An 18,012-nucleotide genomic window follows, 5' to 3' on the forward strand; every position below is an offset into this window, starting at 1 on the left:
AATTTAAATACATTTTTATAATTTATTCATATATATTATTGAAATGAATTTTAGATTCATCCAAAAAAGATTAAATTGTCTATATTAAATGCAGAAATATTTATTACATATAAAATAAAAACTTTATTGAAGTAATTGGGAAGAAATTAATGAGGATAATTTCTCATAAATTCAAACATGAATTATTATGGTATTTATGAAAAACAAAAGATTTTATGATCGTCCTTGAATGATAATTAACAATGAGAAAAATATATGAAGACATACAGAGAAACCTAAAAATTATAAATAAATCCAAAGAAAATATTTTTTCATGGGAATTTCTTTCAATCATTTTTTTCTATTCGTTAAGTTATGGTAAATAAAACTATATATTAGCATTTTTAGATATGTTTTGCATTACAAATAAACATTACTATATTTGGGTGACAATTAAATTGAGAATAAATATATCTCATATATCTATATTTGTTCATACATATTTTTATGTTGATATAAATTTAGTTATCAAATAAAATAAAATAGTAAAAATTCGTTTCTTTCTTATATAAATAAAGAAATGATGAATTAAATGTTGAGAGAAAATTTAACAAACGTATGGATTTTTTTTTGAAAAAAGGAAATATATAAATAATGTATTTTATAAGAATATCAAGAGGAATAATAAAAATATAAAGAGTTACTATATTATTATATTTTACATAAATATTAAAATCCAAAAATTGCATGTTTTAAAAAACTGTAAAAACAAAAAATTATAGTTTAAAATTAATAAAAATATCAATTAAACTAATAAATGTAGTGGATATTCATCTACAATTTCTTCATCTAATTATTTAATGAAAATCTTACGGAAGTGTTGGAAAGGGAAAAGGACAAATCATACTGTGACCGAAACTCTATATTACATTGTATGAAATAATAAACAAAATATATGTGCTTACACTACATACATATTAATGAAAAGACCAAATATTTCATTAAAAATTTCCACAAAATTTTTATATCTCTGTGATTTTCTCATTAATATTTTTCATATATTTATGTTTTCATTTTTCCTACATAAGAGATACATTTTTCCATATGAATTTATTAAATCTTATATATTCTAATTTATCTCCTTTGAAATTTTTTTTTTCTTTTACCTTTTTCATTGTTCTTCCTCATTATTTATATTTGATGTATGATTCTTTTGTTCTGTATTACAATTGTCGTTATCTAATCTTTATCTATAAAATCTCCTAAAACCACGATAACAACTTAGTAAAAAATGCTGCAATATAAAATAACAGTTATTTAAAAACACATTTTTCCTAATATTTAGAGAAATTTAATTTAAATGAAAATACGAAATCTACATAAAAAAGTTACACACATTTTAAATAAATAAATTTCAACTTACTATTACGATTAAGAAAAGTAAAGTAGATAAGAAAGCAATATTGTTTAAAAAAGATTCAATAAAACTCCGTGGTATGTTATTTCGAATATATACTTCTTCGTTTTCCTGTGAATTGATACTAATAACATTTTGTTCCTCTATATTTAATTCATTTTGATTTGGAATACGCAAATTAGAATGAAGAGATTCATAATTATCTTGATCACTTGAACGTATTGCAACATAAGAATTTTGAATAGAATCATCATCCTCAAAGGAATGTGGATCATAATTTTCTTCAGGTTCCATTTATAATTACTATATTTTTACAAGGCAAAATAATTTATTTTTATTAAAAAGAATTATTTAATGATTTTCAATTCGTTCCTCTAATGATTAGTATGTATAATTTAAAAAATAAAAAACGGAGGAAAATATATTAATTATGAAAAAAAGGCTATAGATTAAAAGTAGTAATAAATTAGAAAAGAAAAAAAAAATTTTCATATTTAACCTCCAAACCTTTATACTTTTTTAAACAAATAACTAAACTATAACAAATTTATAATCAGTTTTCATTATAAAAAAATTACCATTAAATATCAAATTTTAAAATTGAACCTTTTTTTTTAACAAAATTTTCAAAAAAAAAAAAATACTTTAAGAGTTAGAAAAATTAAAATCATACATAAAATGAAACTTTTATTAAAATATTTCTATATATTTTTTTTTTTTATTACCTAATTTTTTTTTACTTTTTTTTATAATGGATAAAAGATAATAAAATTCCATTATTTTTAGTAAAAACATTGAGAAAATAATGTAAAACTATTATTAAAACTTTTTTTTATTAAAATTCTTTAGAAAAAAAAAATAAGATATACATAAATATATATAATTGCATTTGAAAAAAAAAATATTTTAACAAAAAAAATATCAACATGCAATATGCTATTATTTTAATTAATTTGCACGTTATAATTAATATAAAAGAATATAAGATTATTTTGAATTTAAATAATTTAAGTACTAGGTTAACTTAAAAATAATGATTTTTACAGAATTTTTTTTTTTTTTTGTATTTCATCTATAATAATTTATCTTTATTAGCTTATTTTAGTAATAGTATCTGATAATTATTTTAATAAAATTCATATTTAGAATTTTTGATATATTTCATTAAAATAAAGTGAATATTTGATTTTTAACATCATGTAATTTTTATCTTATTTCTTATACAATTTTAATTTTAATAAATTTAGAAAAAATAAAATGTTAAAATGAATATAATTTAGTGATAGTAAATAAAAATAAGTAGAGAATAATTTTTTTTTATGGTTTTAGATTTTGGTTGTAATTCATCATAAAAGATCTACATAAAATATAAAGACCCCTTTTTATTTTATGTTTCTTTTTGAATTTTAATTGTTCTTTTTATAGAAAAAATAAAAACATTTCTATTTTCCATTAAAGAGTATTTAAATTTTTATATTTTCGAATTTATTATTTATTTAAATGTATATTAATATAATTTTCTAGGAAATAGTTAAAACGTATAATGAAAAAAAAGTATTCTTTAAAAATTACACCATTAATGAAGTTCACAGAAATATTATTAGATTGTTTTTATAAACCTTTATAAAATTCGTTTTAATATTGTTTTTAATTTAAAGCATATTAAGTTCCTATTTATTCTAATTTTGAATATTCTTAAAAAAATTAAATTTNATGAATAAATTAACATTTTATTTTTTTTTCCAAATTTAATAATAATAATATTATGATAATTTTTATGTATTCATTAAAGAAAGCATACACATATTCTAAGTGATGTATTTGAAAAAAATAATGAGAATTTCAAAAATAAATGAATTTTTGAAATCGTTAAATTTAAAATATAAAAATATTTATGTATAAAATATAAAATTACATGTAGTTATTTTGAAAAACCTAAAATTTTAAAGGATAAAAATTTTTTTTTAAAAATAAATAAAACATAATTGCAATTAATATGAAACAATATTCAAACAATAGTAAAAAGATATTGAAAATATATAATTATATAATACTGAGTATAATTATATGAGAAAAGAAATAAACATAAATAGTGATAGCTGCCATTACACATGAAAATGATGTTTATTATAAATCAAGACATTAAATAGAACTAAACAAAGTAACAATTATTTAGTTTTTATTTTAATATAATTAATAGCATTATATTAACGATTACGGATCCACTTATTTTATTTTTAATGAAATAATAAGATTACAAAAATATATATAACATTAAATTTTTCAAGAAAGTTAAAATTAAAACTATTCTCATGCAAACGTAAATTATATAAAAAGAAATAGGAGAGAAATAAAAAATGTTAAAATAAAATAAATATATATATATATATAACCATTGAAATAATTGTGATTATTTTTTAGTTTATAGCAATACTTATAATTTAATATCTTTTGGAAATGAAAAAATTCTTTTTTAATTATGTTAGAAAAGGTTATGTAAGTTATATCATTTCTAATTGTAATAATTTAATAAAAATGTTAAAATATAAATCTCTGTAATGAAACTCTATTAGAAACCAACACAAAGTTACAAATTTGTAAATATTTCAATATGGATATATATCATGTACTTATCATATTTTTAGGAAGTTAAAATTTAATATAATTTTTTAGGAATTAATGTAGTTCATATTTTATATAAAATTGTTTTAAAATTATTTTTTATTTTCCTTTTTTACTATTTTATTCTCTATTTTTAATTATATAAAAAAATTACTATATATTATGAATTTATATACCTTATTTATATAAATTGTTAAAATTATATTACTTTTACGCACAAGTAATATATTTTTGTATGTTAAAAAAGTTTAACTTTTAATTATTTACATTTTTTAATAATTCATATAACTACATATATATCATGAGATGTCAATAATTTTCTATAACATAATTATGGTTATTTCATAAAATGACATGATAATAAATTTTTAGTGCTTTAATAGAATATATGTATTTTTAAATTAAAAAAAAATAATAAAATAATAAAATATAAATATAAAGTCTTTTATTTTTTATTTTGTGAATTTAAACTTGTAGATGTTTTCTATACACATGCTGTTTTTTTTTATTAAATATTTATTTTTCAAATTTATATAATAATATTAACGTCTATTGGTAATAGAGATTTTGTTTAAATGAGTTTGAAATATAATTAAAATTAAAGTAATATATATGGAAATAATCATATGTATTCACATGTGATGCCACCTCTATTTTAGATTCTGGATTGCAAATTTAGCATAAGTATATAGGTATTTTTTTTTAGAATAATATATTAAAAGGAAATACATTTATATATTTCATGTATTTAATGTTTTTTTATATTATAAAAAAAAGAAAAATTATTTGAAGAATACAAATTAACATAAAAATAAAGAAATGCATATATATTTTATAAAATATTATTTATAATGAAAAAAAAACAATTAAGTGATAATAAATGCTTCACTGAATTAATTCACCATAAAAATGTACAAAATATATTTTTTTTTTTGAAGAAAATTATTATTGATAAGTTCTAAATAACAATTAAATTAACGCAAGTACTATTATTCTATTTTTATTATTACTGTAAATATTTAGATATCATTTATATGATGGGATCATTTTATTTTAATACAAGATATATATATATATATATATATATATGAAGAAAAATTAAATAAAATAATAGAAAGTAATATAAAGGCTTCTTTAAAAAGTATATTTACTGAATTTATAATGTTATATTACTATTAACAAAATATAAAACGTTTCTCTATTTCTTATTTATGCTTCAAAATTTTATGTATATATTATGAATTTTTGTATGTCCTAAGTAGGATTATATAAATATAAAGATTTAAAAATCATATATTTTATTTTAAATTAGTGATGAAAGAAAAGAAAAAATATAAAAAAAAATAAAATATATAAAACTTAAAAGAGTTAAATTTATGTTTTAATGTAAATAAAAAATATATATATATATATATATATTATAAAAATAAAAATCTATTATAATAGTAATTTCTTATTATATTAATCTTAAAGCATATGTTTATTTCTATTTGAAGTGTATATTGTATTTAATTAAAAACAGCGTAATTAGAAATGTAGAAATATAAATATAAAAAGTTAAATATACTTCACACATGTAAGATTAAAAAATATATAGAAAAAATAGAAGATAAATAATATATAATTTTTTTTTGATAGTCCACATTTATTTTAAATTTTACTAAGATTTAAACTACTTTGAAGGAAAGGAAAGTATACGGTAAAAAATATAATATTTTATTATAAAAATACTTACAATATAAATTGTAAAATTTAGATAAGTTACGAGCTTTGGTAAAGTTTTAATTATAATTTTAATTTTTATGGAAAAATATAGGTACTCTTATATTTTTTTTTTTTAAAGGAATGAAAAAAATTATATTTTTAAACTCTTATTTGTCTCCTTTTTTCTTAATATATTTAACCTCTAAATTAAAAAAAAAAAAGTTATAATAATAAAAATGTAACAGTTCTTTTTCTTAATTTCCTGAATTTTTTGAAAAAATATATTACAAAATATTTGAAACAAATAAAATTTTTATTTGATTTTCAATTCTATAAAAATATACATCTACTTTTATTAACCACGTTATATAGATAAATAAAAATATCCATTTTAATGCATATTTTAGTATTTAAATTTATATTAATTAAATTTTTCTTTAAATGATACTAAATATATTTTTAGAATAAGAAAATCACGTAGTTTTTAGATTCATATATGATAAGAAAATAGAATATCAAGTAAGTCAAAAAAATCCAAAAAAATTATATAATTTTTAACTAAATATGTTTATCCTATCTTGTATATATTAAAGGAAATAGTAGAAATATATATATAATTACATCTAAAATTATAAGAAAAATTATAAGTGTAAAATTTTAATGATATATTATTAAATCATAATATATCAATACGATGATGAAATATAAAAGTAAATAAAATTTTTTAATAAAGTAAAAAGTATGCAACAATTAATTATATGTGAAACTCATGCATAATTAAGAATTTTAGCGGAACATTCAAATTAAAAATTTTTTTTATTTTTATATTATTATTAAATATTTTTTGTTCTATTTAATTGTGAATAATGCATATAGTATAAATGCTTTGTATTTATTAAAGATAATGAAAAAGAAATACTTTCATTATTCTTTTTAAAATATTATCCTATATCATAATAAATTAAGAAAAAAAATAAATTGAATAGGAAATAAATCGCAAGTATGTTAAAAAAAATTTATTTGCCAATTATAAGAAATATTATTTTTCTTTAAATTGTTTATTCATAATATAAAAATGTTTTATCTCCTTCATAAGTTTTCAACGTAAAGTTTTGAAATAAACTAAATCAGAGAAGAAATCATTATTTTTTATTTACCTCTTATATCAGGATGAAAATTTTTATATTGTTTTATTTTTTTTTAATTTCATATCAATTGTATATATATTAGCAGTAAGTTTAGCATTAGAAGTTGATAATATTAAAATAGATAATATAAGTGAATTAGGTAAAATAAACAAATTATTAAATAAATTTAGATATTTGATTTATTAACTGGGTGTTCGGTGACTTTACTGGAGTACTGAACAAACCAATTAATAAAGAGCATGTAGAGGTGTCTCTACGATTTTGTTCTATTTATATGTATCTTTAATATGCTTTGAATGAGTAACTCTTAACTGCGTGCTCTACTTCGTTCAACATTCTTTACTTTCAATAGGCATTTATTTACTTTAATAAAAATCCTTATTTTTATTAAAAATTTAAATCCTTATTGAATATTGACTAATAATTAAATGTAACTTAATTATCTCTTTGTTGTAAGTTATATTCAGCAATTTACATATATTGCTGTTGAATTAGCAAACATAATTATTAAAAATGCAAATTAATTATATGAATATTAATTAGGTGAAAATTTTATCTTCATATGTATAAAATTTTCTCTCATAAATTCAAAATATAAATATTATGCAAATTAAACGCTTTACAAAAACATTATTATCTTTTGTAAAAAAAATCTCTCTCCTTCCAAAAAAAAAAAATTAATTAAATCTCTTTATTTTTTTTATTTTTATCTTTATCTTTTTCGAAAAAAACATTTCTCAAAAAAAAATTCCAATAATTTTTTTTTTTTTTTTTTAGTTAGCACAACTTACTATGTATTCTCCACATAGCTAGTCCTTTTATAGACAAAAAAGTTAATGAAGCCTTTTATTAACCAATATTCTAAATATAATTCATTAAGTGAAATAAAAAATGATGAAAAATTTACAAAGAGTCAAAGAACTATCGGAAATCCTATTAAAATTACTGTTTTGCGTTTCATTTTAACTACAATAAGACATCAGCTTATAAAAGAACTTCATCAAATTTCATTAACAAAAAGAATAGATATGTTAAATGAAAGAGAATTATTAAAAAAAAAAATTTTATATTTTGACAAGAAATATGGTGAAAATTTATTACATGATCAATTAGAACAAGCATTAGCAGTAATTCTTAGTGAAAAAGGATTAGATAAATTGCCAGAATTTTTCCCATGTGTTAATAGAAATCTTTTTTAATAAAAATATGGTTAAAGTGTAATGGTTTTATAAGTATCCAAGTTTTATTATAAATAGGGCATTGTACTAAAAAATTTAAGATTGTTAAATATTGTGTTAAAAAATTATTTTTTATATAAACATCATTTTTAATGTAGCAAAATTTTTTAAAATAATATGAAAAAGAATATATAAATTAATTATTTCGGAATTATCTAATTCATTCAAATTAACAGTAAAATGTTTGAATTTTTAGTTANCATAAAAATATACAATAACTTTATTTGTTAACTAAAGAAAAATAGAACATAAAAATTCCATCTAAAGATAATTCAGGTTATATGAGTAAATTACATAATGTTCTGATAATGTTGAGTTTTTTACAAAAAAAAAATTAATACTGCATCACTAAAAGATTGTTCATATACTTATCAAATTAATTATGAGATATTTTATTTTTTAAAAATATATTGTAAATAGTGAAAAGTATGATGATAAAGTTTCAAAAGGTATTATTTTTACAAGATATTACCATTAAATTAATCTATATTAAAAAAAAAGGGGAACTAATTGTAAAAAATGGAAATAAATTTTTAATTTATTGAATTGGAGTTTTCTTTATTCATATATATATTTAAATAAATAAATAATAAAGAAATAAATTGTATAAGAATATGGAATAATTTTAGAATGTTCGAAATTTAAAATATTTATTACATATTTTAAGAAAAATTAATATATGAAAAATAGTAATTATTTTATATATTTTTTAAATGTGTTAATAAAAAGTATCGAAATATAATTAATATTTAATGGATTTAAGTTAAATATATATAAAAAAAAAATTTTGTTGAATATTCTTGAATTTTTTTTTTTTTTAATCTTTTCCTATTTCAATACAGAACTATGAAATTTAGAATAAATATAAATATATTGGTTCTTTTAATGTAATTTCTGATATAATTAGAATTTTATAATAGAAGATATTTTGTTATATATGAAATCAAATATAAAATAAAAGTATAAATTAAAAAAATATGTGCAAGTCTAAATTTTAGTTTTTTTAATTGAAATTAAAATCATAAAATTAAATAAAAAAACAAAAATACACTTTTCTATATACATAAAAAAAAATTTATAATTTTTAATTATAAAATTTAAACTAAACTTACATAAAAATACGAATATGAGAACATTTTCATTTTTTAATTAATGTAAAAGTTATAAGCAATAAATTACATTATATCAAAATTCCAAAATATATTTAGATACAAAAATTATAAGAATTTTACTAAAGTATTATAAAATTTTGCTAAGGATATGAGAAGAAATATAAAAATGTGTTAACTTCTACAATTATGATATTCTTTATATATTCATTTGTGTTGGATGTTTTTATTGAGTAATGAAGTATTTTTGTTGTGTTACATTTGTATCAATGATTGTAATACATATTATATTAAGTTCACTTTATAGTAATATAATAATGAGATATATCCTCTTTTTTATAATATTATCAATTAAATAATAAAAATGCCAATATAAAAATATATTCTATTACTTGTAAAAATGCTTTTACTTTATGAAAAATTTTGATTTTTAGTAATTAGATACATACGAAGTGCTACGATAGAAATAATAACTTATATTAAAAGAAAAAAAGAACTGAATTAATTTATAATATATTTGTTTCTTATAAAAAAAGAATTAATATAATTATTTGGATAATATCGGAAATTATTAACTTTTTATGAAATATTAGAAAATTATGTGAAAAATAACAAGCTATTTATGTAATTTATATATTCAAGAAAATAGATAAATAAAAGAAGAAAAAATTTTATTTTTTAGTTGCAAGTTGTTTTGTTAATTGTTTTTACTCAATTTTTTTTGTTAGTGGAATAATTTTGTTCATTGAGAAATTTAATTTTTAGTCCAATAAAAAAGTTAAATTCAAAACTTCAAAAGAACAAAAAGGATTTTATTTTAATTATTAATTAATTTTTATACATTTTTAAAAGATTGTTAATAACTTTATTGTAAACTCGTTAGTTTATTCTTAAAGATTATCTTATACATAATCAACAATTCTTATGATTATTTAAATTTTTATCAAAAATAATAATAACTTTTTATAAAAATAAACAAATCCTTCTAAAACAATAAACATTATATTATATAAACCATATATAAAGTTTACGTATATTAAAAAAACATTTTTACAATAATTAAAATTAGTAGAGATTACTCTATGTGTCCTTTATTAATTTTTTTTTTTAATTTACTAGTATAGTCATTTATTATCTATATAAGAAATCAATATAATAATACAATAATAACTCCAAAGACATATCTAGAAAGGATTGTAAGGGTGATATAAGTGATTCATTAGTTATCTTTTCAAAGATTTTTGTACATTATTGAGAAAAATATTTGATATATGGATTATAGAAAAACCATTAATATTTTTCATTAATATAATATTTTCCATAACGAATATATAGTCATCATATAATTATATTAAATAACATGAAAAAGTTTATTTATTATAAAATTTACAGTGCTTTAAATTAAAATATATTCAATATTTTTATAACTTTTAATGTATAAATTATTTTTACAGGAAGAATTTATCTAATGAATAAAAAATTCTCCTTATTTTTATTAAAATATAAATACTTATGAAAATTTCTGACATTAAAATGTTCTTTATTCTTTATGGTTTTATATTATTAAAAAAAATGGATCTTTGATAAAAAAAATAGTTTAATCATTTATGAAAAATTGATTCTTATGAATAATTATTACAATTAATTAAGAATATAGAAATAAAAATGCATTTAATTTGATTCATTTTAATTCAAAAATATAATAACTATAAGAAAAAAAAAATATTTTTTTTTTTATTAATATATATATTTATAAAATAATTTTTTTAACTATACTAATAAGGCATTTCCTTACATACCTCACGTAAAGAGAGAATTTTTCAACTTATACTACGTTATTTATTTAGGTATTTAAAAATTCTAATAATACCATTTATTGATCATCAGTTAATGAAGGATATATCAAATTTTTAAGAAATAATGGTTGTTAAATTGTACAGAAAATAACAAGTCTGATAAGTACACTCGCTTTTTGAGAGAATAGCTAATTAATTAATACACAATAAAAAAAAGTTTTATCTTTCTTTTTTTAGATGTAAAATTTTTTTTTGTTTTTATTTAATTTTTTTTTTTTTTTTTTTTTTTTTTAGGCAGAGAATAATTTTCTTCACTGAAGAATTAACTTTTGTTCCATTAAAAAATTAAATTCGAGGCCTAAAAGGAAAATAAAAAGAATTTTATTTTTATTTATTTTTAAAAGACTGTTAATGTCTCTATTTTGAATTTTTTATTTTATTTCAAAAGGCAATTTTACAAGTAATCAATAGTTTTAATGGGATTTAAGTTTTTCATAAGTTTTTTATTCTATAAAATAAATCACTCTAAAATATGTTCAATTATGCAAACTACATATATAAAGTTTACTTGATCATGAATATATTTTTTTTAATAATTATAATTAATAGAGATTACTGTACATTTTCTTTATTAGCTTTTTGTTTAATACTTTAGAAAAGTCAATGAGCAAACATTTAATAAAGCATCATTAAGGAAACATATTTTATATTAAAAATACCTTTACGTTAATAACATTTATTACTAGCATACAGATTTAACCAATTTTTTTTGATAGAAATAAAGTATATAAATATTCATTATATAAATTAAACGAAAATTCGTTAAGTAAATGATATTTATATTTGTAATAAATGATAAAAAGGTTATTCTTTCCCCTAAAGACATATATGAAAATAAAAATTTTATGAAAATGAAATATTCTTTATGATTCTTATGAATAAATGTAATAATGAAAGAATAAATATGAAATTATGGTATATTATTTTTTTAAGAGTTAATATCTCTTCATTAATTTACAATAAATTTACTATTATTATAACATAATGGAGTAGAAATTCAAATATATGTTATCATTTATTATATTGCTTTATATTTCTTTAAAACAACTTTATAGTTTAAAATATAATAAAGTATTAAAATTATTTTTTCTTTCAATAAAAAGAAAATTATAAAAAAGATATATATAGTATAAAAAAAAATTGGAATAAAGAACAAGATCCTTAATTTTTTTTTTAAGAAGAAAATTGATATAATAAAAATATTTAGAAACATTGCATAACATGGATATAGGAAAGGAATCTAGAATAACATATTATATTTTCTTTTTAAGTTAAAAAAAAAAAATTAATGTTAATATTTTTATCAGATTTTTGTTAAATGACTTTTACGTACATTAGTACGTTTTCAAATCTGAGTTTCACGATAATTATGGTATTATTAAGTGGTCAATAGAATATTATGTACCTTTTTGAGATTTCATTGTTATAAAATAGAACATATTCAATTGTTTAATTTTTAATATAAAGTAAATGTAAAAATATTAACCCTAAAAAAAAATGTTTTTTATTTGATTTTTAATATTTTTTTTTTTTTCTTTGGAGTGAATTTTTTTTTTTAAATATTTTATATGTATATGAAATTGAGAACAAAGAAAAACTAATAATTTTTTTTGAAAATTAATGAATTGTTATTTATAAAATGGACAAATTTTATCAATTATGAAATTAAAAATTTTGATCAAAGTTATTATACATATAATATAATACAATATAAAATGTTTGCAGATATTACTTATATAGTATTCATTAAGAAAAGATAAGAGTTTTTATTAATCTATATGAATGTTCTTATAAATTCTTAACTTATAGGAATAATAATATATTGATTTAACATAGTGTTAGGTCATAAATTTTTCATTAAATAAATATATTGTTTTATGTTATATAGAGTAATAATAAAAGTATTATACATTTGTTTATAGTAAGTAATTTTATAAAAAGTATTATAGAGATCAATATTCACTATCTTTATCAATTGTTCATTATATCTAAGTATATTAACATAGAAATAGTATATTATGAAATTGTAATGAAAATAATATAATGGGAATTTTTATAAAACAAAAAATTCCACAATAATATATAGTATATGAAGAAAAGAAATATTACTTTATTTTAATAATTATGAAAGAATATTCTATCGGCAAATTAGTTAAATTTTAGAAGATTAATATGTAAAGTTGAAATAAAATATTTCTCTAATATTCCTTTTTTTTTTTACGTGAATAATTTTAAGTAAAATAATAAAAAAAAAATAAAAGTCTAGATATTATTGTAGGAATTATAATGTAAATTTCCCTAATAAAGAAGAAATATATGTAACAAAAGTAATAAAAATATAGTTACAAAAATGATATTAAAACTATAGGAATAGCTAATAAAATGTATTATCAACCTTTTTCATTATCTGAATTAGTATTATTTATGTGAAAGGAAAGACATGTATTCAGAGTTTTTAAGAAAATATGTACATAATTAGCTAAACATATTACAATAAAAAAAAAAATATTTGAACTTTTTTTACAGATATTTTTTTTTAGGAACGAATTTTTTTTCAGAGATATTATTTTATGATATACCCTTTAAACACTTTTATATAAAATTGAGAAAACAATTTGATAAGGATCTTATAAAAAAATTAATAACAAGTTTATTACAGTAATTAATATTTTTGTGACATATGCAAATACTTAAGCTCTTTAAAAATATGTAATTCTTTAAAAAATGTGTAAATTTTAGCATAAATTCTTGTTTAGTAGATAATAAAAATTTTATTAAAACGAAAAGATAAACCTTTCATAAAAAAAGCTACATCTTGATGCTATTATTTGTTCTCTTAGGTGATGTAAGCCTAATAATGTAGAGATCAAATAACATATAATAAATACTTTTTACATAAATAAAAACGAAACACCTTTGATAAAAATATCTCATTTTTATATTTTTATTTTTCTCATTGTTAATATACGAGATAAGTAAAAATATTACATATATAACCAATGCAATTATATACAAAGAAATATATTTTTCTTCATTAAAATATATCTTCTTAAATATAATTAATTTTTATTTAAAAAAAAATATTCATGAAGTAAAATTTCCAAACAAAGAAATATTTACTATCACATTTCATTTTTAATTTTTTTATATTTTTAAATATTTCGTTCTTTTAAATTTATGCAATTCTGCAAGTTTGCAAATTTTGTATATTTTTAGATTTTCATCATATATTTCTAAAAAGATACATAACCAGTTTTATTGAACTTATATGAAAAGGACTTTTTCTGAATTATTGAATGAATTTATTTTAATATATAATTTACCTTTATATAGAATAATAAATTAGACGAGAAAAAATTGTTTTATGTGTAATGATAATTTTTTTTAGAAACATAAAGTTATAATAAAAATAAAGAGAAATTTTTATTTAACTTTATGAAAATCCTAAATAATATATAAGAATAAAAAAAATAAAGTTAGTATAAACATATTTAAAGGTATTTAATTTCACATGAAATAAGACAAGTACTTCATGTTATGTAATTATGTAAAATTTATATATTTATTATGAAGAAATCTTAATAATAAAAAAAAAAAAAAAATAGAATCTACTTTCCTTTCACTTCATTAATTTGTTTGCTCAGTAAGTAAATAATTGAATAAACAATAAATCAAGGAATCATCTATATGAAAAATATATTTAAAAGAATACCTTGATAATATAAATAAAAACATTATCATATAGGAATAAAAAAAAAAGGATTTTATTATTTCTATTAAAGATAAGAAAAAATTTATTCATAAATTGATTTATTATTTGCCTTTTTTAAATACTTTGCAAAATATTGAACTAACATATTAAGAATATGTATAGTGGTATCTTTTAGATTTATTTATTACAAAAATACTTCATATAAGCAATATGTAATTTATACATAATTACATTACATAACATGAAACAAATAGTTTAATTCATATGAAATTATGCTTTTCTAAATAATATAACTCATTATTTTTTTTTTTTTTTTGTAACATTATAATTTATGAGACATTTTAAATTATTTTATAAAATATTTACCTATTTACTCATGAATGTTTAAACATTCAACTTTTAAAAGATTATTTCATGAATAATAAAATGTATCTATAACTATAATTAAATTTTTGTCATAATTATTTAGGATCCTTTTAAAAAATTTTTATTTCAAAAAAGACATTCTAAAAATTAAAAATAAAAAGAAAAAAAATATTTTTTTTTTTATAAATTCATTTATTTAACCGTTAATTTTTTCTTTAAAAATAGTTATGATATTTTCTCATACATTATGCGAGCATGAATTTTTACATATATTTTACTGTTATCTAAAGAAGAATAATAACATCTTTTATTAATAATAAATATCTTTTTTTTTTTTTTTAGAACACCGAGGTTTAAAAGAAATGACATAAAATTGTAATTAATTTTTTTGTATATAGATTAAGCTTTTTTAATTTATACTCTTTAAAGAAAATTTTATAATCAGTGACTACGTTGAAATACTATAAAGAATAATGTGTTGTAAAGTATATAGGTAAATAAGTTTTTTATTTATAATGCTTAGAACATTAACATATATAAAATGATTATATTAAAAATCATAGAAAACTTCGTGACAATAATTTAGATCTTTAGGTTAATTTCTTTACATATATAAAGATTAATATACCAAATTACAACATAATAAATAAAACAATTTTTTTAAATATATATTAAAACACTGATAACTATTATATTCTATTTAAAATAAATTCATTAGTTTCAGTTTATTGCTTCTAAAATAGTCATTTACTATGATATGTGATAAGAATGATTTGTTACAATTATATAAAATATGAATAGAAAAATTATCTATTTAATCTCCATGCTATTAATTGTACTCTCAAAAATTTTTACATAATATTGAGAAATTATGTTAAAATAACACAAAGCAATCTTTAATAATTTTATCCTATAGCTACTATAGCCAATATAAAATACTTAACATGAAATGTCCATTTTAATATAACATCTATAATTTTCTAATTAAAGTTATATTAATTTCAATGCTTTATTATTCTTAATATACATTATATAATTTTAAAAAACGTTCATTTAATTCAATAAAAATTCTCCTTTATTTATACTAAAATATAATATTCTATATGTTATTATCTAAAAATATAATATATACTATCTTTCATCAAAAATAAATTTGATTTCTTTAAATAATCATATTTTATATCTTCTATATTTGTAGATATTCATCATGAGTATACACTAAAAATTTATCATTGCTTTCACAAAAAAAAATCAATAATTTTTTAGAATACATATTTTTAGTGTACACATTATCTCAAATATGTAAACTATTAGATTTTCAGTTATATACTATTTTATCTTAATGAAAAATCATAAAACTATATACTTATGAAAACTTATTAGTAAAAAATGTAAAAAACAAAAGTTTCTTTATATTACTTATCATTTTTTTTTGATATTTAGAAAAAAAAATAATAAAATGTATATTATGTATTTCCTCATTTATTAATATATATTAAGGTAAAATAAACTATTTTAGATGTACTATAAAAATAAATAATATAAAGATGAATAATACACTATGAGATAAAAAAATTTTTTTTTTATTATATAAAAGGTAGTAACTTAAAAGCCATATAAAAATAGCATGCATGAATCTTTAGGTAAAATAAAATAAATTATAAGACTTCAAAATTTTTAATTTACTAACTATTGATACTTTTTTTGAAGGAATTGCTTCAAAAATATTTTATTTTTTATACTATTAAATTACTAGTTTCGTGTGAAAAAAAATTAGCCAAAAAAAATTGAATTTTACTTTTTCTTATATTTGCATGCAAATGAAATATATTTACAAATGAAGAATAAAAAAAATATCAAAATTCCCTTCAAATAAAAATAAAAATCTTTATAAAATAAAAAAATAAAAAATTATTTTTAGTTCTAAGAAGATTAAACTGTAGTTTAAATACTTCTAATAAGAAAATTAGAAATATATTTTCTTGTACTATCTATTTAGATTATTAATCTAAATAATAATTTTTATTACATAAGAAAGTTTATTTTTTTTATTTATTTTCTATCTCAAGATGAAAATTTCAAAAACATTTTATTTTTTAAGTTTTTTAATTGTTATTAATTTATTAAAGGTATGCTTATCAAGTTATCCAGAAGATAATCTTATCTATAATGGTAATTCATTAAGAAATGTTGCAAGTTCATTAAATAACGAGGACGATTCTTCTTCACTAAATTCATTTGATGGAACTAGAAGTGAGTCATCAAGTGGGTCTAGAAGCATTTCTTATGAAACAGAAAGTGTATCAAGTGGGTACAGTGCATCCACTGAAGAACCTGAAAGTGAGTTGTCAAGTGGGCGTACCACCCCTTATATGGATTTTAAAGAACCAAAATATGTATCAAAGGGTGAAAGATACTTTAGATATCCTCGATGCGAGATTCCAGCTAATTTAAAAGCATTTGAAGAATTTATGACAGAAAAAATAAAGAAACAGTATAATGATACTAGAGAAGATTTACGACTTTATATACGGGACCCTGATTATATAAGAGGAAAAATTTATCATTCAGCGTCGAAGTATAATATTATAATAACACCTATTATACTAGATACTTTGGTTAAAAAAATATATATTAAATTAATCGAAAATTAACGTTCTTGGAGAAATATATTTTTATGTCAAATTGTTGATTTATCATTTAACATGAAATAACACCTTAAAACAAAATGAATATAAAGTCTTATAAATTTAAAACAAAAAGTAAGAATATAAAATAATTTAATTTTTCATTTATATGAGGTATAAAAAATTATAATTTTTAAAATATAAATTAATAGAAGTTTATGAACTATTTTAATA

At 17.0% G+C, this 18,012-nt stretch overlaps 3 protein-coding genes across 3 annotated transcripts, besides 1 other annotated feature; 2 read left to right on the forward strand and 1 right to left on the reverse strand.

Moving 5' to 3' along the window:
- Positions 1-1,393: 1,393 nt before the first annotated feature.
- Positions 1,394-1,690, reverse strand: PGAL8A_00177400 (hypothetical protein; the record flags this gene model as incomplete). Its single annotated transcript, XM_028670097.1, has 1 exon — positions 1,394-1,690. One exon carries the CDS (start codon positions 1,688-1,690, stop codon positions 1,394-1,396), a length of 297 nt encoding a protein of 98 aa, XP_028526883.1.
- A 5,350-nt stretch (positions 1,691-7,040) lies between these two features.
- Positions 7,041-7,734: a repeat region.
- Positions 7,707-8,069, forward strand: PGAL8A_00177500 (hypothetical protein; the record flags this gene model as incomplete). Its single annotated transcript, XM_028670098.1, has 1 exon — positions 7,707-8,069. The coding sequence occupies one exon, from the start codon at positions 7,707-7,709 to the stop codon at positions 8,067-8,069; it is 363 nt and encodes a 120-aa protein (XP_028526884.1).
- A 9,151-nt stretch (positions 8,070-17,220) lies between these two features.
- ETRAMP (early transcribed membrane protein) lies at positions 17,221-17,805 on the forward strand (the record flags this gene model as incomplete). The annotated part of the gene is made up of 1 exon (XM_028670099.1): positions 17,221-17,805. One exon carries the CDS (start codon positions 17,221-17,223, stop codon positions 17,803-17,805), a length of 585 nt encoding a protein of 194 aa, XP_028526885.1.
- Positions 17,806-18,012: the final 207 nt, after the last annotated feature.

Source organism: Plasmodium gallinaceum (assembly GCF_900005855.1).
Source record: "Plasmodium gallinaceum strain 8A genome assembly, contig: PGAL8A_v1_67, whole genome shotgun sequence".
NCBI lineage: Eukaryota > Apicomplexa > Aconoidasida > Haemosporida > Plasmodiidae > Plasmodium > Plasmodium gallinaceum.